The sequence below is a fragment of the Sus scrofa genome, chromosome 7 (genome assembly GCF_054392235.1).
Source record: "Sus scrofa isolate SSC_HxYL_T2T_F1_AM1 chromosome 7, Sscrofa_HxYL_maternal_Yorkshire_Landrace_v2.0, whole genome shotgun sequence".
Taxonomy (NCBI): Eukaryota; Metazoa; Chordata; class Mammalia; order Artiodactyla; family Suidae; genus Sus; species Sus scrofa.
In genome coordinates, this window is record NC_139389.1 from 13,046,782 (window position 1) to 13,068,249 (window position 21,468).

A 21,468-nucleotide genomic window follows, 5' to 3' on the forward strand; every position below is an offset into this window, starting at 1 on the left:
ATTTTATAGGCGTTCTTGTTGAGTTATTCTTGTTGAGCATTTTCCAGTTTCCAGATGGAGCACTTCGTGTGACTTAATACACCCATGAGTTAATAATACTTTCCGAGATGTTCCCCAAACACTATTTTAGCCTTGTTTCAACTCTTCATTCACAAATGTTTCATGCTCGTTGCTCAGTAATTATAATGCACTGACTCGAGTTACATCTTTCCTCTTCTTCAGTTTTAGTCAAAGGAAAATTGACAGATAGCATCATCACGGAGGTAAAGAGAACAAGTGAAATGAGTTTAAATGCTGTAAAGCAAATAATCAGCTTCCTATAACAGAGCTGACCATTAATTTCCTTAGCAGGATCCAGGACTTTTCACTACATTTCCAAGAATCCTCGCTAGTATTTTCCTGGGTTGTGGATACATGGGGCTGAGTCAGGCCACCTGGTTTCTCATCCCAGACCCCTCATTAACCAATCCCACACCTCAAAACTCCCCACCTAAGTCACTCAACCTCTCTGAGCCTAAGTCTGTAGGCTGTAGAATAAGGGGCTGATTGATGACATCTAAGATCAGCTCTTTCTTTTTTTAATTATTCTCAAAAATTAAAATAGGATAAAAAGGAAAAAAAAAAATCCAGGAAAGAACAACTTGTGCTCATTTGGGCAGTCCACCCAGTCTTTTTATTGATGGATGACACCTTTTTAATTCTCTGAAATATGCACACCCATCCACGCTCTTCCCTTGTAAAGTAACAGCTCATAAAATGCAGCTTGCGTAAAAATGATTTGCATGACCCATTTCTCGGCTGCGGAGCTGTTTATTATCCTAAAAGTCCGGTTTTCTTCACCGTGTGGGTTTCTGTTTGTGTGACCGTCCTCTCCGAGGTCACCCTTTGACACTGACGTCTGGTGCCTTCCGGGCCGCCTCCACTGCCCACCTGTCCTCAAGCGCTGCTTCCGCTGATTGGACTCCTACGTCGCCTCCCTCGCAACCGCTTCTGCACAGTCCCCATGGGGTCTGCAGCACAAAAGCCAACAGCTTGAGCGCGCGCCCAGACAGCGGAGGCGGGGGTGGGGGGTGTCCCACGGTACCTTAGGGAAAAATAAGAGGTCGCCGCAGGATGCTGACCCTTAAGGTACTTTTAAGATGAATTTGGCCTGGCAGCGGGCTCTCCCCTCACTTGGCTCTGGAGAAAGCATCCGTTGTGACTTAAATGCCTCTGATCAACAGTTTCCGTTTACAAAAGTCCCATCGCAGCCCAGGTCCCAGGTCCGCGTGATGCGGTTTATTGTGGCAACAACCCCGGCAACTGCCCAGGTGTCGAGCGCCTCCTGCCGAGCTTTTAAGCGCAGGAGGTGGGAGAGGCTGGAGGCGCGGGGCTTGGGCAGGGGCGCAGGGCGCAGGCGCGCGGCGAGGAGCGCTCGCGGGGGCGCACGCGGCAGCCGGGCGGGAGGAGCAACGCGCGGCGCGCACCATGGGCTGCGGAGTTTCCCAGCCCACGGAAGAACAGAGACGCGTGCCCGATCCCAAGAAGGGCTGGGAAGAGGGATTCAAGGTAAACAAACAAACAAACAAAAACAGTCGGAGAGATATAAAGCCTTTTGCCTGGCAGGCCTGGCGATTCCCACGCTGGGAGGCGGCTGGAGTTGCCTGGGAGCAGGGTCTGCTGGGGCTCACAGCCCGCCTGGTGGATGGGCAGTGGGCTGGGCTGGGAGGGAGCGACTTCATTCAGCCTACGTTTTAACTGCTGTCTTAACCAGGACTGGTGTGGCTAAGGGGCTAGTTTGTGTGTTTCAAGAGCCCCCGAAGGTGGTCACACCCCAGGGCAGTGGCGGGAATAACCGGATGAGCGGTGCGTTCTGCGCAGAGCTGGGTTAGTAGTGATTCTCAGAGGAGGGTGAGAGTTCCTGAGAGTTGCCCTGTGTTATTGGCTTCCGGAAATTGGGCCCTTGGAGAATTACTTAGAGCTGGAAGAAGACTCAGCAGCCGTCTGACTGAGCCTTCCCTCTTCTCACAAGAGAATCCTGAAGCCCAGAGAGGTGGACGGCTTGCCCGAGGCTGCACAGCTAGTTTGGGGGCAGAACTAGAGATAGAACCTAGTTTTCGAGTCTTGTCCCAGTGCTCTACCCACTCTCCCTCAAGGTTGCACCTCTCGTAATTCTTCTGGAGGCAAGAAGGGGCATTTTTTTTTTTTCCTAGGGTGGGGCATGGAGGAATGGGCTGGTGGAGGCAGAAATGAGAGCCATCATTCTTTAAACTCTCACCGCCATTGCGAGATTCCACAGACAGAACCAGGAACAGCAAGCATCCCTAGAAGAAGGATTACCCAAAGATGATGTTACCATGTTACCATATAATTTATCATCAAAAACTGGATACTCTGAAGAGTGGAAGGGAACACTATGAATAAACTTGACCAGACAATCTGATATAAGCCCACACTATCTGTCCCAAGTTTATGGTCACCCTTCCTAAAGGGCATTTTTGGGACTACTGTTTAAAAAGCACACACTTTCAGCAGGTGATGGGCGAAACACTCCTTGGTGCCAGCTACAGCACCTCTCTGTGTGAGGCACTCCTCTGGGGCCCCTGGAGTACATCACAACAAACCAGAGGACACTACAGGCTGAGACTCAGGCCCAGTACCTGGTCCCCTTGGGGAACTCCTGTGCCCAGATAACCACCCATCTCAACACTGTTTCAATGGCCACTGTCTGCTTTTAGGGCTCTGTTACCTCTTACTGGGTCTTCCTGCCTCTCTCATCACCACCCTAACCAGTCTGACTCCCACACGGCCAGCTATCTTCCTAAGGAAAAAGTTTCCTGCAGCGTGCAAAGGTCAACATTTGGTCCCACCAACACTCTAATGTCACCCTCTCTTCGCTAGCTGCTGTCTTTTGTGGGTCCTCAGGTCTGCTAAACCAAGAACCTGCAGTGCTCAGTTCATCCGGCTTCCCCAAGCCATTCCCTCTTCCCAGAATGCCCTCCCTGGGCCCCATTCCCAGTCTGCCTGGTGAACTCCTATTTAGCCTTCCCCACTGAGCCCAAGCACCACTGCCCCAACACTGCGATGTTCCCTTGTGATATGTTTGTTTAAAGCCCCCTTCTCCCTCATAGACTTAGGGGCTTCTTGGGAGCAATTTGATCATCTTTGTTATTATTCATCACGGCTATGGAATAACATTAATACTTTCTTTCTCTCTTTTTTCAAAAAAAAATTAATGTGATTTTATAGTACTAATCCATTCTGCTTTTCTTCTTTGTTGCACAAAAATCTTTTAAAATGTATTTTACTGGTGTGATGACATATAAAACTTCAGTAGAAGAAAAATTCTCACTCTTTGAGTTTGTTTACTGGCCATTATCATTTGTCCCATTTCATGGTTATGCCGGAAAATAATTTTGTTGTATAGAGAAAAAAAGGAGTACTAAAAAGCAATCCTCTCCAGGTGTCAAATACACTAGGTCCCTTTGGCCCAAGCATCCCCGAGGTCTAGAAGGGGTTCTGGGTTTCTTTCTGAATTTCCTCTGTAAGATAGTTACTGCCCCTTGCTTGGATTTAGGTGCAAGACTCCTAACTAGTCTCTCTGGATGCTTCCTTTTCTACCAGCCTCCACCTGCCTTCCAGCACCAGTCTTCCCATGCCCTCCAGAGTGATGATTCTAAAATAAAATCTGATTGTGTCACTTCTCTGCTGGAAAGAAAGTCACCAGCCCATTAGGTAGGCACACCAACCGGTGGTCAAGAATGTGACTACCTAGGTTTGATATCTGGACCACTACTTGTTAGTTGTGTGACTTTGGTCAAGTTACCTGGCCCCTCCATGCCCTGATTCCTTATCTGTAAAGCGAGGGTAGTAATAATTATTTTGTAGAGTCATTATGGGGAGTAAATGAATTCAGGTCACATTAACTGCTCATACCAATGCTTAGCACAGAATAAGCGCTTACTATTAGTTATTGCAATGACTATTAGTACAATTATTTATATGAGATGAAATCCTCAGTCCTTACTAGCCACCCTTGACCCTGGAGAACCTGTCAGATTCTCCAAGTTCATCTCTCCCCACCTTCATAATCTGCGCAAAGCTCACCTGTGGTTCCCCAACCCCCTCTGTTTCCACCCTTGTGCCTTTGCACGCGCTGTCATCTCTCCTTCCGACCTTCCCTTCTTCATCTCCCCGGACCACATGCAAATGTGCCCCCAGGTTTCAAGATAACTCAAGACCACGCTTCCCTTCCCCATCTCCCTGCCCCATGTTGGCAGAGTGTTTTGAAACATGTCATGGTACTTACTTGTTTACAGGCTTACCTCCCATCCCAAGCTATTTTAAGGAAAAGACCTGGTCCTTGTCTTCGTATCTGTAGTGCTCACTACAGAGCTTGCTGCAGAGCAGGCGTTAACAAGTGTTTCCTGGGTGACTGCATGTCCCTCCCAGTTCCTCTGATTCCTTAGCATCTTCCTGTCTCTGAGTACCATTAACCCGACTAATGACAGTCAGCAAGGAGGAAATGCAATACTAAAATAACCTGAAAATAGATTTAGAGTTGAACTCACATATATCCCTCTCTTTCCCCACCTCCAAGCATTTGACTTTGGAAAATCAGATCTGGGGAAAGGTGTGACTGTTAATTAAACGCTGTCTGGCTATCAGAACAGTACTTTTTGCTACCTTCATAAATGCATAGGCCTGAGAGCTCAATAGTTCAGCAGTAGCTTTAAAACGAGATGAGCATGTATGCTTGCATGAAATATTTATTAGCGGCACCCCTTTAAAATATTTTGAGTCAAACTTCTTGAGGCCTGCCTATGAACTTTCTCTTCATTCGACCTTGGCCTGAAGGGGCCAGAGGACATGGTAATAAAATAAAGCACAATAAGAAAAGCACGGGAAACTTCTTTTTTTTTTTTTAATTTAGAGAAATGCCCTTCTTCTTCACGATTAACTCAAAGTTCTCTGCTTAATATAAAAGGGGAGGCGTTCCCTTTGCTTTGCAGCAGAAACAAATCTGACTAGTATCCAAGAGGATGTGGGTTCGATCCCTGACCTCACTCAGTGGGTCGGGGATCGGGCATAGCTGTGAGCTGTAGTGTAGGTCACAGATGTGGCTCAGATCCCACATTGCTGTGGCTGTGGTGTAGGCTGGCAGCTTTAGCTCTAATTCCACCCCTAGCCCGGGAAGTTCCATGTGCCATGGGTGTGGCCCTAAAAAGCAAAATATATACACATAAATATAAAAGGGAAGAGACTAGATTGGAATAGATGATCATTAAGTATCCTTCACAGTTTTCCCCTAAACTTTTACAAGAAGGTTCTTATTTATTATTAGTAAAAGGACTAACAGATATATATTTTTTTTGGGGGGGGCACCCATGGTGCATGGAAGTTCCCAGGCCAGGAATTGAACCCACACCACAGCAGCGACCCAAGCTGCCGCAGTGACAGCACTGGATCTTTAATCCACTGTGCCACATAAAACTCCCTAACTGACTTTTTAAAGTCCAATTTTTTTAAAGATCATATTTCTGATGGTTTTTTGGAGGGTTGCTATTTTTATTACATTTATGAGAAGTAAGCCAGAAAAAGTCAAAATTTGAAGAGAAAATTCTTCCTATATGTCTACAGACAAATATATTTATAAAATACATCTGCCAATAATTTGATTCAAGAAGGTTTCGGCTCCAGGGAGTCTTGACAAATGACTCCCTCCTTCGAAATTGTTTGGCATATTTTTTTCCACAAAGCTTTAGAACACAACATGTAATACTGCCAGAATAACCAACCAACCAACCAACGAAACACCTTTCTATAGTTAAAAGTAATACCTTTTTTGGAATGCTGATAATTCCCATGCATAGATGTTATTTTGGAATTCACAACTTCTCAGTTCTGTCTAAATTGATAAATTTTTTCGGATCCCACCTTGCCGTGGCTGTAGCGTAGGCCGGTGGCTACAGCTCCAACTAGACCCCTAGCCTGGGAACCTCCATATGCCACAAGTGCGGCCCTAGAAAAGACAAAAAGACAAAAAAATTTAAAAATTTTTAAAATTAAAGTGGATAAATTTTTATCCTCCCAAAAATGAAGCATAAAATAAAATAGATACAAAACTTAGAACCATTGAATCTACTTCTGCTACAACTTCATCTGAAGGAAAAATTATAGAGTTTCCTGGTGGCTCAGCAGGTTAAGGATCTGGCATTGTCACTAATGTGGCTCTGATTATTGCTTGTTATGAGGTTGATCCCTGGTCCCAGAATTGGTCCCAGCTACTGCTGTGGCTCTGGTTACGCTGGTTACGGGTTGGATCCCTAGTCCCAAAATTTCCACGTGCCGTGGCCACAACTAAAAGCAAAAAATAAAACAAAAAACCTTCTGCCCACCTCCCCCACCCCCGACTCAGTACCATTGCAGATAGGCTTCTTATTGGTGTGAAAATATAAACTCTGCATGTGTAGATAAACTAAGAAAACTGTCTCTGCCATATCCCCAAGAGGCATAGATCTAAATAAGTTGTAAATATCTCTCATCTTTCAACTATGTCAGTTCTCAAGTCTAGGTTATGAAATTGGGTGTTAACATTTCCAGAATGTGTGGCACATAGATAAGATATTTGAAAAGCATCCTTAGTTTTCAAAAAAGAAAAACTTTAAATTTCCACTCTGGAAACTGAAGGTCAGTATATGTTCTTTTATGCTGGAAGATTGAATTTCATTGGCTGCAATTTGAGTTTTGGTCACTGACAGAGTTCGAAGGCAGACAGTGTCTAACTAAGCTTAAATCGGAAAAATCCTTGCTCAGACCTGGATGAGTTGCTTTGGCGAAAGAATTGGGAGGTTGATCAGGTTTATGGCATTTAAATAAATCTGTTCTGATTTGAGGTTGACAATATCTTTGTGAAAAGTCGCCTTTTTAGACTAAAAACATTCAAATTTGCTCTTGGAGTCAATGTAGGTATTTTAGTTGTTAAATCGGGTCTTTGTTTCAGAATTTCCAGTGGGAAATCCTTTTTTTGTTTGTTTGTTTGTTTTCTTTTTAGGGCCACACCAGCGGCATATGGAGGTTCCCAGGCTAGGGGTTGAATTGGAGCTGCAGCTGCTGGTCTACACCACAGCCACAGCAATGCCAGATCCTTAACCCACTGAGTGAAGCCGGGGATCGAATCCATATCCTCAGGGATACTAGTCAGATTCATTTCTGCTGTGCCGCAACGGAAACTCCCTGATAATTGGTTTTTAATACGCGTTCACTGTGAACTGTGAGCTCCTAAAAGATAATCATGAGACAGTGCCTCCTTTTCCCTTGTTACATGAAATATGAATAGAATATGAAATATATACATCTGACAGAAATATAGGTATTTCATATAACAAAAGAAAAGGGGGACCTTTCTGATATAATATGATTGTTATTATATAATAATAGCATGTAATATGTTATATGTGAAGACTTTTCCTGGGTCAGCTCACTCTTCAGGGCCTGCATGGGCAGTAACTCTGAAGAAAGAGATGGAGAGAGAAAGAAAAAAAGCATGTAGTTTTTGTCAAGATTTCTCTGTGTGTGCTGGATTGTATTTCAGATCCGCTGAGTTTTTGTTTGCCTGTTTGTTCAGTTGGTTGGTTTTTCATATGCTTTCACGGAGCTCTGAGCCACAGAACTAATTAACTCTCAACACAATGAACCGATGTTGGTTTAGCTGGAGTGATCCTGTTGTGTAAACACGGTGATAAGGAATGTGAGCCTCCCTAGAACATTCGAGAATTGGTCATTGAACTATGAGAACCTGAGGCTGGGGGGACACCACTGCTTTGGTGATTTCTCCTTGCCCCGGAGGGACTGCAGAGCACTTTGCAATGTTTCCCGAAATTGGTCAAATTGGTATGATTTTTTATTGTGACAATATCAGAAGTTTCAGCGTGAGTTCTTTTTTCAGTTTCCTAAAGGGAATGTTTTCTGTTTAGTTCCTAGAGTCAAAATTTAGAGCCAGAAGGGACCTCCCTCCTTTCCGCTGAAGCTCGGAGAGGTCTGTTATCCACCTTTCTCATATTTCGGGGCTCACCTCTTTCCCCCATTTTCACTGCCTCTGTCCTAGTTCATGTGTAATCCGGCCTCACCTGGACAGTTGCAAGCAGAGGAACTGGTGACCCTGTTCTGTCCCTTCCATCCTCTTCCTCCTGCCATTGGCACGAAACCGGGGGTGATTTTTCTAAAAATCACACCTGATTATTTTATTGTACGTCCACGGATTAAAAATCCGACAAAGGATTCCTGTCGCCTTCAAAATAAAATGACACGTCTTTGCTTGGCACAGAAGGCTTCCCTTTCCCACTTAAACACCTACCTCAGTCTGTTTTCATACGACTGGAATAATCCAAGTTCCTGGGCATGCAATGTTGTTTCACATTGCCTCTCTGAATGTACTTTTTCCTCTGTCTCGCATGGCCTTTTTTCTCCTTCCCCACTGGAAGCTCATTCATCAAGACCCAATTCAAGCATCTTCTTGTTGACACCATTCGTGACCTCCGAAAAGACCCAGACTTATATCCGTGTGACAGGGCTGTGCTGTCAAGAGTGGGAGTTGGAGGGTGGAGTCTCTGAGATCACCCCTTGGGTCAAAATAGTAAAATCAAGACGTTTAAAAAAATAGCCAAAGAGTTCTCTTGTGGCGCAGTGGGTTAAGGATCCGGTGGTGTCACTGTAGCCTCTTGGGTCCCTGCTGTGGCACAGGTTCAATCCCTGGCCTGGAAAGTTCCTCATGCTGCAGGCGGGGCCGAATAATTAAATAAATACATAAAACGTACAACTCGGTGGATTTTTGAAAAATAGCAAGAAGGCCGTGCTCTACAGAAAATGCTTCTGTTCGTACCTCTTCTAGGGACAACTGAGAGGGCTTCCTCTGGGATGTGGGGCTTAGATAGAGAGGAGGTTGGCTGACGACCTCTGCTCGAGGCCTTGGCTTCCATTGAATGAGAAGTGGGAAAGACACGTTTTTCTGTACATCTTAATTTACCGCCTTTCAAAACAAATGACAGCTCTTTAATTAATTGAGTTTTATGAAAGACACCTTACATTTTCCTCTTTTTTGTTTTCTTTTGCTGTGGGACTATGAAAAATGTGACATGGAGCAGCATTTTGGAGTGGGTGGTTTACTAAGTCACTGATAGGCCCTTTTTTACGCTGTTTTTGGACCGATTTACAAGCAGTCGAACCATAGTATAAAGAAACCGACATCCTTACGAGGAAGAGGTGGGGTCGTAGGTCAGTGCAGGGTTATAGGGGGCCCCCTGGAAAAACACGTTAATATAAAACGTGTATACCCTCTGACCCAGCATGGCCACATCTAGGAACTGATTCTCATGGAAGGATTGGGTGACCTCATGCAGATGTCCATGCACCGATACCATGCCAGTACTATGTTTATTATATTGAAAAGTTAAAAACAACCTAAATGGCCTTCAGTAGGAATTGGTTAAATAAATTGTGGTATGGTTACATAGTGGCTACAATGCAATTGTCAAATAAACGACTGCTCTCACCATTAAATAAAATGTGTATTGACCTTTGGTAGATGTCTCTGCTGTAGTTTCAATAGAAAAAAACAGGTTACGGAAATACAATATAATATCACTGGCTGTGTAATCTGATTTCTTTTGTTTTCCAAACAGCTTTATTGCAGTGTAATCCACGTATACCATTCACCCATTGAAAATGTACAATTTACAGTCATCACCACAGGCTAATTTGGGGACACATTCACTCCCCCAAAAGAAACCACTATCCGTTGGCAACGATCACACATTTTCAGAGTTACCGTTCAATCTACCTTCTGTTTCTGTTAATCTCTCTCATCTGAACATGTTGTCTAAGTGGAATGATCTTTGTGACTGGGTTCTTTCACTGAGCATGATGTTTTCAGGTGTCTCTTTGTTGTAGCATGTATCAGTACTTCATGTCCTTTTATTGCCAAATAATATTCCTTTGTATGGATAGGTCACATTTAATTTATCTAGTCATCAAAGGCTGGACATTTGGGTCATTTCCACTTTTTAGATATTTGAGTAATAATTATGAACATTTGTGTGCAAGTGTTTTTTTTTTTTTTTCTTTTTTGGTCACTCTGTGGCATATGGAGTTCCCAGGCCAGGGATCAGATCCAAGCCGCATCTTCGATCTGCGCCACCGCTGTGGCAAATCCGGATCCATAACCCACTGTTCCAGGCCAGGGATCAAACCCTCATCCCAAGGCTGCAGAGCCACCACCGATCCCATTGCATCACAGTGAGAACTCCTGTGTTCAATTTTTGTATGGACATACATTTTCATTTTGTTCAATTTCTAGGTCATCCGGTAACTCTATATTAAGAGGAAATTTTTGAGGAACTCTCAAACTGTTTTCCAAAGTAGCAGCATGATTTTACACTCCCACAGCACTGGTATGAGGGTTACAATTTCTCTGCGTCCTTGTCAACACTTCTTATTATGTGTCTTTTTCCTGACAGTCATCCTAGTGGGTGTGAAGTGATATCTCATTATGGTTTTGATTTTCATCTCCCTCATGACCAATGGTATTAAACATCTTTTCATATGTTTACTGGCCAATTCCAATTTATTTTTAGACTATATTTATATGCTCAAACACATCCAAGATGTCAGTAGTGATTCTGAATAGGGAATGATACTTCCCATTTTCTACGGTGTTTCTGTATCAATCAGCATTTTACCAAAGGAGCAGAACCAGTAGGAGGGCTGGATAGGTGGATGAACTGCTGAAGAGACAGAAAGATGTATTATAAGGAATTGGCTTATGCAATTATGAGGGCTGACAAAGTAAGTCCAAAATCCATACCATAAAAGAGGTGGTCAGGAAGGCTAGGCAGGAGCTGAAGCTGCATCCACAGAATTCCTTCTTCCTCTCGGAAACCTCAGCTCTGCTCTTAAGGCCTTCAACTGATTAGATGAGGCCCACCCAGATTGTTGAGCATCATTTCCTTTACTTAAAAAGTCAAGTAATTGTAGATGTTAACCACATCTACCAAATACCTTCACAGCGAGTCCTACATGAGTGTTTGAGTAACTAGCTACATAGCCTCACTCAGTTAACCCATGAAACGTATCCTCACAACCACCTTCTGTTTTAAGTATCTGTATGAGTCCATGTGACTTATTTAATCTGCAAAAACAATAACAGTAGTTTTATTTTATAGAAATTTTCTATACCCAGCAGCATCTCTAATTTTCACCCTTAAGGATTAAACTTGTTCAACTTGGTATCCTCCAGAATGCTTAGCACATACGTTTATATGAGCACCTGGAAGATTTATATGACTTAGTTTTCTACTGCCACTATAACAAGTTGTTGTAAGTTTAGTGGCTTCAGGAGTTCCCGTCGTGGCTCAGTGGTTAATGAATCCGACTGGAAACCCTGAGGCTGCGGGTTCGATCCCTGGCCTTGCTCAGTGAGTTAAGGATCTGGTGTTGCCGTGAGCTGTGGTGTAGGTCGCAGACGTGGCTCGGATCCCGAGTTGCTGTGGCTCTGGCGTAGGCCAGTGGCTACAGCTCTGATTCGACCCCTAGCCTGGGAACCTCCATATGCTCCACAACCTCCTGGGCTCTAGAAAAGACAAAAAAAAAAAAAAAGTTTAGTGGCTTCAAACAACACAATTTTTTCCCCTCTTAGTTCTGAAGGTCAAAAGTCCAAAATCAGGTGTTCTTGTTGTGGCTTAGCAGGTTAAGAACCCAACATAGAGTCCATGAGGATGCAGGTATGATTCCTGACCTCATTTAGTGAGTTAAAGATCCAGCATTGTTGCAAGTTGCGGTGTAGGTCACAGATGCGGCTTGAATCTGGCGTTGCCATGGCTTTGGTGTAGACCCCCCCACCACCGGGAACTTCCAAATGCTACAGGTGTGACCTTAAAAAAAAAAAATCCAAAATCGGTTCAACTGGGCTGAAGTCATAAAGTTTGCAGGGCTGGTTCCTTTCAGTTGCTCTGTGGAGAGAATCCTTCTCCTTGATTTTTCCAGCTTCTAGAGCTGCATTTCTTACACCCCTTGGCTGATGGCCTTCCTGCGTCTTCATGGCTGCTACCAAAGCATCTTCAAATGTGTGCCTGCTTCCATCATCCCATCACTGTCTCCTTCTGTGTAGTCACATCTTCCTCTGCCTCCCTCTTCTAAGGACACCTGTGATTGTGTTCAGAACCCACCCGGTCAACCTGGGATAAAGCCTCCATCACAAGGTCCTTAATGTAATCATACCTGCCAAGTCCCTTCTGCCACGTAAGGTCACACTGACATGTCCCTGGGTGCTATTCAGCTGCCCCAGATGCTAGTTAGCTAAATATTCTCAAAGCAGACCTTGCACCATTTTCATTTTCCAAGAAATCATTTTCTAGGAAATGCTGACTCTCACAAAGCCGTTTCCTCTTCGCAGGCTGATGTCGGTGTGGCTCACTCCCGGGAGAATTGCAGACCCCAGGTTGAAGCTGAGCTGCCCACGGGTACTGTGGGCAGCCCCGGAGGCCTGGAAAAGCAGGCTCCGTTGGGAAGCTTACCTGGAACCGTTCCAGAAAGTTCCCCATCTCCTAACCAAAGAAACGGAAGAATAAATTCAGGTAATGACCCCCATACATGTTGATCCCTATAAAACACTGTTTCTCTGAATATATTTTATAATGTGTGTTTGGTGACTCTTATCACAGCTTTGTGAGGCAGGCAGTGCTTCAAATGGAAAGGTCTCCATTTCTAAGACATTAGGATTTAGCCTTAGGCCTTCATTATGTGAGTAAGTAATACTAAGCATTAATCGTCTTGTCCATGAAATAATTAGAATCATCTTTAAAAAAGCAACGAAGAGCCTTTATTGGTAGTTGGGGTAAGGCCTTGGGAAAAGGAGTTGCACAGGCTTTAGTTAATTCCTCAAAACTCCCCCAGTGTTAACGTCTTTCCAAGGAAAAGTTCTCCATTTGGAAAAATAAATAAGACCTACGTCAAAATGTTTCTCCTGTCTCTGCCCGTTCAAGTTATCAGCGAATAAACAATAAACACAGGGAGTATCTTTCAAAAACACAGGGAGTTCCCAATGTGGCCCAAAAGGTTACAAACCTGGCTAGTATCCACGAGGATGCAGGTTCCATCCCTGGCCTCGCTCAGTGGGTTAAAGATCTGGTGTTGCTGTCAGCTGTGGTGTAGTGCAGGTTGCAGATGCTGCCTGGATCCTGCGTTGCTGTGGCTGTGGTGTAGACTGCAGCTGTAGCTCCGATTTGACCCCTAGCCCGGGAACTTCAATATACTGTGGGTTGTGGCCCTAAAAAGCACACACACACACACACACACAGACAAACAAAAAAACATAATTAGGACCTGGTGTGTTCTTTAGAAATTATTTGTGGTTTTTCCTTTGGTGTGTTTTCACTTTACTTGAATTACCCTTCTGGTGTTAAGAGCTTTCATTTATATTTCACCAGCCTTTGAAACAGATTGGACTTCACAGACTTCAAGGAAAAGGACTCGCTTTCCTTTCACTCCTCATTGCTATGGTTTCTTTCCTAGGGACAGGTTAGGGTTGGAAACGAGATGGGTTAATAAATGAGATTCTTTTTCTTAGACTTCTGTGGCAACTCGGGTTATCACAAATTTCTACTTTATTTTATTCATTGAAGTATAGTTGATTTATAATTACTTTTAATTGCCCTTTTTATTTTGTTAATTGAAGTATAGTTGATTTACAATATTATGTTAGCTTCAGGAGCACAGCATAGGGTTTCAGTGTTTTTCCAGATTATACTCTGTTAAAAGTTATGACAGAGTTTCCATTGTGGTGCAGTGGGTTAAGGACCTGGTGTCACTGCAGCAGCTTGGGTTGCTATGGTGATATGGATTTGATCCCTGGCCTGGGAACTTATATTTGCTGCAGATATGGCCCCCCAAAAAAGCTATTACAAAACAATGGCTCCATTTTCCTGTAGTGGACAATATATCCTTCCTGCTTGTCTATTTGATACGTAGTAGTTTGTATCTCTTCTTCATCTGCTCTTCTGCCCCTATCTTGCCCCTCCCTTCTTCCCTCTCCCCTTTGGTAAACACTAGTGTGTTTTCTATACCTGTGAGTCTATTTCTATTTTACATATACAATTGTTTGTACAATTGTTTGTATTGTTATTTTTTAGATTCCACAAGTAAGTGATATTATTTTCTATACCTGTGAGTCTATTTCTATTTTACATATACAATTGTTTGTACAATTGTTTGTATTGTTATTTTTTAGATTCCACAAGTAAGTGATATTATGCAGTTATTGTACATGTCCTTTTCTGACTTATCTCACTAAGCTTAATATTCTCTAGGTCCATCACACATTTCGTATGCACCTTCATCTGATGGTTCTTATAGGATGGAGACATGACCTCTCAGTGTGAGGTCACAAGCAGGGGATGGAGCGTGGGGATGGCCCCTCCCTCTCCCTCTGTGCAAGGCCAGCACATGTATTTTTTTCTCCCCGATAATTCTGCTGATGAGAATCCCTCCTAGACTGCAACCCAAATGCTCACCATCCATGTGTTAATAGATTACAGGTTGTCAGGAGGTCAGGGGCCTGGGTGCCCTCAGACAGGCAGTCCTGCCATCTGGACACTGTTGAAAGTAGTGCAAGGAGGGAGGGCCCCAGATAAGCAGGATGATGCTAGGAGAGACCAGCTGGGGAGGGACTGAACTCTCAAAGCAGGTGTTTTCAAAATGTAGCGGAAAGTCGTTTTCTAGAAAGATCTTCTCACAGGATGAATGAGATGCTAGTGCCCTGAGCTTTCTGTTTGTTCTCTGCTCCATTCCCTGTCTTCTCTCTGCGTCCTGCTCTTCCCAGCCACAGAGGATATTTGTTAAAAATTTCAAGTTTCAAACTACCATTTCCCAAATACTGATTTGGGGCATTCCCTGGTGTCCTGGTGGTTAAGGACTCGGCACTGTCGCTGCTGTGAAGCACATGCTTTGCCACTCTGTACCAAAATCTGCACAGAGCACTTGAAAATGAGAACTGACTCTGTTTCAGACACATTTCTGGGAAGAAGGTACAACACTGGAAGGGTGATAAGATTATAGGGAATTTGTTGGAGTTCATTGCTGTGATTAATTAGAGCATTCTCTGATACCAGGAAGGGTAAGATTCTGAAGTGAGTGACATCTGGTTTGTGTGTGTCTGTGTTTTTTCTGTCATCCCACTACAGACTCATGGAAACTCTCTTTGTTAACCAGTGAGGTTAGACATTTTCATTAAAAGACTCCATCCAATGTGAGAAAAAGAATGTGTATATATGTATGACTGGGTCACTTTGCTGTGCAGCAGAAACTGACAGAACATTGTAAATCAACTATTTAAAAAAAAAAAAAAAAGACTCCATCCAAAAAGACTAGATGGAAGGGGCTTCTTAACCATCAGAGCTTCCTGATCATGACAAAATAGAAGAAAGCTCATTTCTGAGGACCTCTCATCGCACCTTTATTTTATGAGGTTGTAAAAAGAGAGGCTTGCTTGCTTATTTATATAATTGGGTGATTTGTAATGGGGGCAGTCCCACTCAGCAGTGCAGTTTATAAAGGCTCCCCTTTCAACTGTTTTGGTGCCATTTTTAGAATCACTAATAAAAATCGAGCTATCACTTGACTCAAATTCTGATTTGGTTCAAAGACTCTTTTAGAAAAGGCATGCTTTTACTTATGTAGATTTAGCAGATGGCGTATTTGTAAACTCAGGGTTGCAGCACTAGAAGTCTCTTGGCAACATCATGCTGTTTATCCTTTGTATACAAAGCATAGAAACCAAACTGCAACTCATAAGAGTCACTGAAAGACTCTCTCATTCGTGGCTGTGGTTTAGCCTCGTAATTATTGCTGAGAACCCATGTAATCGTACCCAAGTGTATAAGTGTTGTTACAACAAAAAAAGTAGTACATAGCAGCACAGGAAAGACTTTTTGTTATGTTAATATTTGACCCGCTAAGTAAACAGTTTATTATGTTGATGTATATCCTCTGTAAGAACTTCATTCTTCTGAATTTGAACTTCAAAGTAATTATAAAGATGTGTAATCGAAACAGATATTTAGGCACAAGTGTTGCCACTAAGAATCAGGTAATGAGCATGAGTTATAAGGCATGTATTTCGCATTTGATGGATAAACATCTTCGTGCTTAAATTTCGCTTTCTTTTTTCTTTTCCTTTGGAAGACCTAGTGATCAGTGGATTAATGCATAAACCCCAACCTTTAGAGAATCAAGAGCGACAGACATCATCAGACATCCTGGAGGAATTAATTGTTCAAGGAATAATACAAAGCCACAGCAAAGTCTTTAGAAATGGAGAATCATATGACGTCATGGCAAGTAATTTTGTAATTAACCCTAGCTTATAGTTTAAAATAGCAGTGGACTATGAGTGATCACACAAGTTATTTTTCCAGCAATATGCATCTGAGAGTCACAATACAGATGACAGCCTTATCTGAGCCATTTTTTTCTCTGATAAACTCCCTCACCCCTCTGCCCACCATCCTTCTCCAGAGACTCAGGAATTGCCTGATCATTAATGATTAATGAATCCAATAAAACATATCTTGGGTTTTGTGAAATGTGAGACCCAGTAAGCTCCATGGAATAAAATACCTTCATCCTTTTAACAATTTTTGTTAAACACTGCCTGTATACTAGGCGTGTGAATATAAATTTGAACACTGACTTATCTCATGAGAAAATAGGCCTAGAAGCCAAAGCTAAAACAGACCACACTTATACGTTCGTTTACATACCCTGAGGTCAACCACAGGAAACAAATACAATTATAGAAATTATTATACTCTTATTTTTCTTCGTTCATTCATCTTGACTTGTTTTCAATAGTCTGAGTAACATTTTCAGTCTGATTTTAACGGATCATGGCCAAAGTTTTGAGTTCTTGGCTTTTTGATAAGTTCTTTGTAAACCCAGCACTAAGCGTAGCAGGTTTGTGGTTTTGTTTGGTTTGTTTTTGTTTGGGTTTCTTTTTAAGCCACCACTCCCCAGCAGCACCCCTTAGTCCTAAAGCATAGACAGAGGAAAGAAGGTGAAAAGAAATAACACAGAATGAGGCCTAAGGGAAAATGAATGGGGGAAAAAAAAGAAACAGAAGTGGTGGAAATTGAGACCAGAAATTATATTAAAGGCTCTTCAGTGGTAGTCAATCCCCTGTGCTTTAAGGAAAACAATTGAGAATAAAGAGATTCATTATTTCAATCGAGTTTGCCACCTAGACCAAGTCACTTAGGGTTTGAATAAAGGTAATTCCTTTCTCTGTGTGTAGGATTTGCTGAGAACTCAGGAATAAAAGCCAAAGTGGCATTTTCCTTTGACGAAGGAAAGAAAGTCCTGCAGAAAGGATTTGGGGAAAGAAAGGAGATGGTTAAGCCTTATAAATGATATTATCTAGATGCCAATAATAAAAGGAAGTGGGGGAAGGGGAAGGTAAAAGTGGACCGTGTAATAGAAAAAATGATGCCAGCCTAATGACAGTTTACCTTTGCACAAGTGTAGCTGTCATGATACAAGGCATTTTAGAATCCCTCCTCTTCACAGCACCAAAAAAATAATGCGTCTTTCAAGTGGAAAGAGAGGTGAATTTTCTCACTGTAGGTGAGTCTCTAGGGATCAGAAAATAAAAGGTAGATCAGAGAGAAAAGACAGGAGAGCCACCTGGAGGAAGATAGATTGTGGAAATATCCAGTAGCTAAGCCAGGCCTTCTGAAGGGAGATGCTATGGAACCTTGGTGCTCATGCCAGCGGGGTAGTGATTCGAACCCCAGAGAGAACTGAGGACAGACTCAGACCTCGCAGGGGCACCAGCAAGGTTAATTAATATGAGCTACATCGTGCAAAAAACATACCTAAAAAATGCAAACGTCAGGAGTTCCTGCCGTGGCTCAGTGGTTAACGAACCTGGCTAGTATCCATGAGGACTCGGGTTCAATCCCTGGCCTTGCTCAGTGGGTTAAGGATCCTGTGTTGCTGTGAGCTCTGGTGTAGGTCGCAGGTGCAGCTCAGATCCAGCATTGCTGTGGCTGCGGTGTAGGCTGGCAGTTGTAGTTCTGATTTGACCCCTAGCCTGGGAACTTCCATATTCCGCAGGTGCGGCCCTAAAAAGGAAAAAAAAAAATGCAAACTTTGGGCTTGACTTTCAATGACATCATGACAAGAGCCAAAGATGAAGAGTGCGTTCGGATTATGTAGACACGGAATGGCTGTCAGGAGCATAGTTGGCATGTTCTCAAAGGGATTTAAAAGGGAAAGGACTGCAGAGGTGGCAAGAATGGCACAGTTCATTGTTTGTCGGTGGTCTTTGGTTTGTGTTTTCACTTTGGAATTAGGCCAAGATAGCCAACATAAGCCAGACTTGCAACAGGCCAGAACTGTAACAACTGTATTTTATCTCCCGATGCAAGGGCCTTAACCTGCATATTTGCATCATGCAGGAAGCTTTCATAACTGCTGGGACCCAGGCCCCACTTGGGACCAGTGGCTGGGGGTGAACCAGAGTATGGTGCTTTTGAAAGCTCCCAGGTGATTGCCCTGGGCAGCCCAGGCAGAGAACCACTGCCAGGAAGGAGCAGTAAAAATGTACACCAAGCCCTCAAGTTCATGATCAAGCTGGGAAGGGTTAAATCTTTTGAAACTGAAATCCCCCATCCACTGTGAGAGAGAGTCCCAAAATATTCCTGAAAGTAGAACACATTTTCAGTGTAGGACTAAGATGATACCCAAAGAGCATATGGAAATGAAGAAGAGATATAATTGCTCAGTGTCACAGGTAAAGTCTCTTTCAATTCAGGTGTAGCTGAGAATAGAAGACACCAGATGTCTTGAATATTTGGGGGAAAGTCATGAGGCCAATGTAAAAAGGTGAGAATGGATATTGACGTTTTGAAAGGGGAACCATATTAAGAAAGGAAATATAGTTCAATTATGAAAAAAAAAAAAAAGGAAGTTCCCCTGTGGTGCACCAAGTTAAGGATCTGGCATTGCCAGAGCTGTGGCACAGGTTCGATCTCTGGCCAAGGAACGTCCACATGCCAAAAAGAATGGAAATGTTATGAGAATGTTAACCCTTGCAACTAAGAAGCAAGTCAACAGAAACAAAAAGGAGATGGTCAAAAAGGGATGTTAGGATTCCTGCTGTGGCACAGTCAGATTGTCTGTCTCTGCAGCAGCAGGACAAGGTCTGATCCCTGAGCCAGCACAGTAGGTTAAAAGGATCTGGCACTGCCACACCTGCAGCGGAGGTCCTAGCTGTGTGTGGCTCGGATCTGATCCTTGGCCCAACAACTCCAAAATAGAAAAAAAAAGAACGTTAATGTCAACAGGTGCTGCAATATGATGACTCCAATCAGACATGTAAACACCATTTCTTCACTGCTTTAAAAAAAAAAACTTGCGGAGTTCCCGCCATGGCTCAGTGGAAACAAGTCTGACTGCTATCCATGAGGACACAGATTCAATACCTGGCCTTGCTTAGTGGGCCAAGGATCCAGTGTTGCCATGAGCTATGGTGTGGGTCAAAGTTGTGGCTCGAATCTGGTGTTGGTGTAGCTGTGGTGCAGGCTGGCAGCTGCAGCTCCGATTCGACCCCTAGCCTGGGAACCTCCATATGCAGCAGGTACAGCCCTAAAAAAGACCAAAAAATTAAAAAAAAAAAAAAACAAGAACTTGAAATAAATACTATGGGGAAAAACAGAACAATAAACGTGAGAATACTTTTTGGGGGGGCCTTGCGCATGGCATGCCAAAGTTCCCAGACCAGGGAATGAACCTGTGCCATGGCAGTAACCCAGGCTGCAGCAGTGGCAAGACTGGATCCTTAACCCACAGCACCACGAGGGAACTCCCCAAGGGAATTTTAGATAGCCCCTTCTTAGCCGGGTGGTTATCTTTAATTCAATTATCCCTTAGAATGAAGTGTAATAAAGGATACTAAAAAGAGGACTGCTCTGTGAACCAGTCTCTTCCTGGAATTCCAGAGCGGTATCTGTGTCCACAAGATCCCCCAACATCTTTCTTCTTGATTTTTTCATTATCTCCTTTTTGGCATGTACCACAGTCATTCCACAGCGCCTCTGGAGAGCCTGCTGCAAGCACAGCATATTCATGCTAAGAGGTGTCATGTTCTCTCAGAAGGAATTATGATACATAAGAAATATAATGAGTTCTTCTGTGGCTTGGTGGACTAAGAATCCAACTGCAATGGAGTTCCTGTCGTGGTGCAGTGGTTAACGAATCCGACTAGGAACCATGAAGTTGAGGGTTCGGTCCCTGGCCTTGCTCAGTGGGTTAATGATCCGGCATTGCCGTGAGCTGTGGTGTAGGTTGCAGACGCGGCTTGGATCCCATGTTGCTGTGGCTCTGGCATAGGCCTGCAGCTACAGCTCCAATTGGACCCCTAGCCTGGGAACCTCCATATGCCGCGGGAGCGGCCCTAGAAAAGGCAAAAAGACAAAAAAAAAAAAAATCCAACTGCAGTTGGGTCGCTGCAGAGGCATGGGTTCAGTCCCTGGCCACGCACAGCGGGTTAAAGGATCCAGCATTGTTATAGCTCTGGTGTGAGTCACAGTTGCAGCTCACTTTCAGTCCCTAGCCCAGGAACCTCCAAATGTCTTGGGTGCAGCCATTTAAAAGAAAAAAAAAAAAAAAGAAGGACAGAGAGAGAAGAAAAGAAATACAATGTTAAGAAGCTAAATTATCAGATTCAGCGAATCTTTTTGGTTTATTAGAATCTCACTCTAATGAGACTCCAGTTGTTGTATTAACCACATAGTAGTTTTATGTACACATGTAAATATGTATATGGATTGGTACCAATCTCTTTACAAAGATGGGATTGCTCTCATTTATCCACACAGGCAATATCCACTTTAAAATGTCTTTTATCCCAAGCTCATTTCTCCCATCCTGGATCTCCCTACAAAAGACTCAGTTCTCTATTGCTTCACCCTGTCTCTGGTCCAAGTTTGTTCCCCTCTCCAGGTGACTTCTGTATTTGACCATCTCTGATGCAGTTGGGGAGTTTGTTGACACTGTATGAGTCTCTAACATTATTTGTTGAACCTCACGGGGCGTTTTTTTAAGGAGAAGGAAGTTGACCGGGTAGAGACTAAATAATGGCTGTTAACACGAGTGACCTTCGTAGGCGGTCTAACAGTGACCGAGCAGGAATAACAGATCTCTTGGCTTATTCTGTGCCCAGGATTCTGATTAAGGGAGCATGGCCAAAGTAGGTTTATCTTTAGGTCAATTGTTAACTAGGAGAGCTCCGAGGACATCCTCCTCTGGGCTCTTAAAGAAAATAATTGAACTAGTAACTTCTATAGGTCTTTAAATTTGTTTTTGTTTTTTTTTTCCGAGTTCTGTGGGTAGCACCTCTTATGTATAATGTGGCCATTGCTATCATTTTAAATGCCAACA

The 21,468-nt window shown here is 43.3% G+C and overlaps 1 protein-coding gene across 3 annotated transcripts in view; it reads left to right on the forward strand.

Moving 5' to 3' along the window:
- Positions 1–1,400: 1,400 nt before the first annotated feature.
- The window catches only part of STMND1 (stathmin domain containing 1), a 30,314-nt gene continuing 10,246 nt past the window's right edge, over positions 1,401–21,468 (forward strand). For all 3 annotated transcript variants that reach the window (XR_014809650.1, XR_014809651.1, XM_005656214.4), the window contains exons 1-3: positions 1,401–1,548; positions 12,428–12,608; positions 16,213–16,364. Coding sequence is in view for 1 of the 3 variants with exons in the window: in XM_005656214.4 (XP_005656271.3) it covers positions 1,468–1,548; positions 12,428–12,608; positions 16,213–16,364 (414 nt within the window). In the remaining 2 variants the exon portion in view is untranslated. The remainder of the gene's footprint in view (positions 1,549–12,427; positions 12,609–16,212; positions 16,365–21,468) is intronic.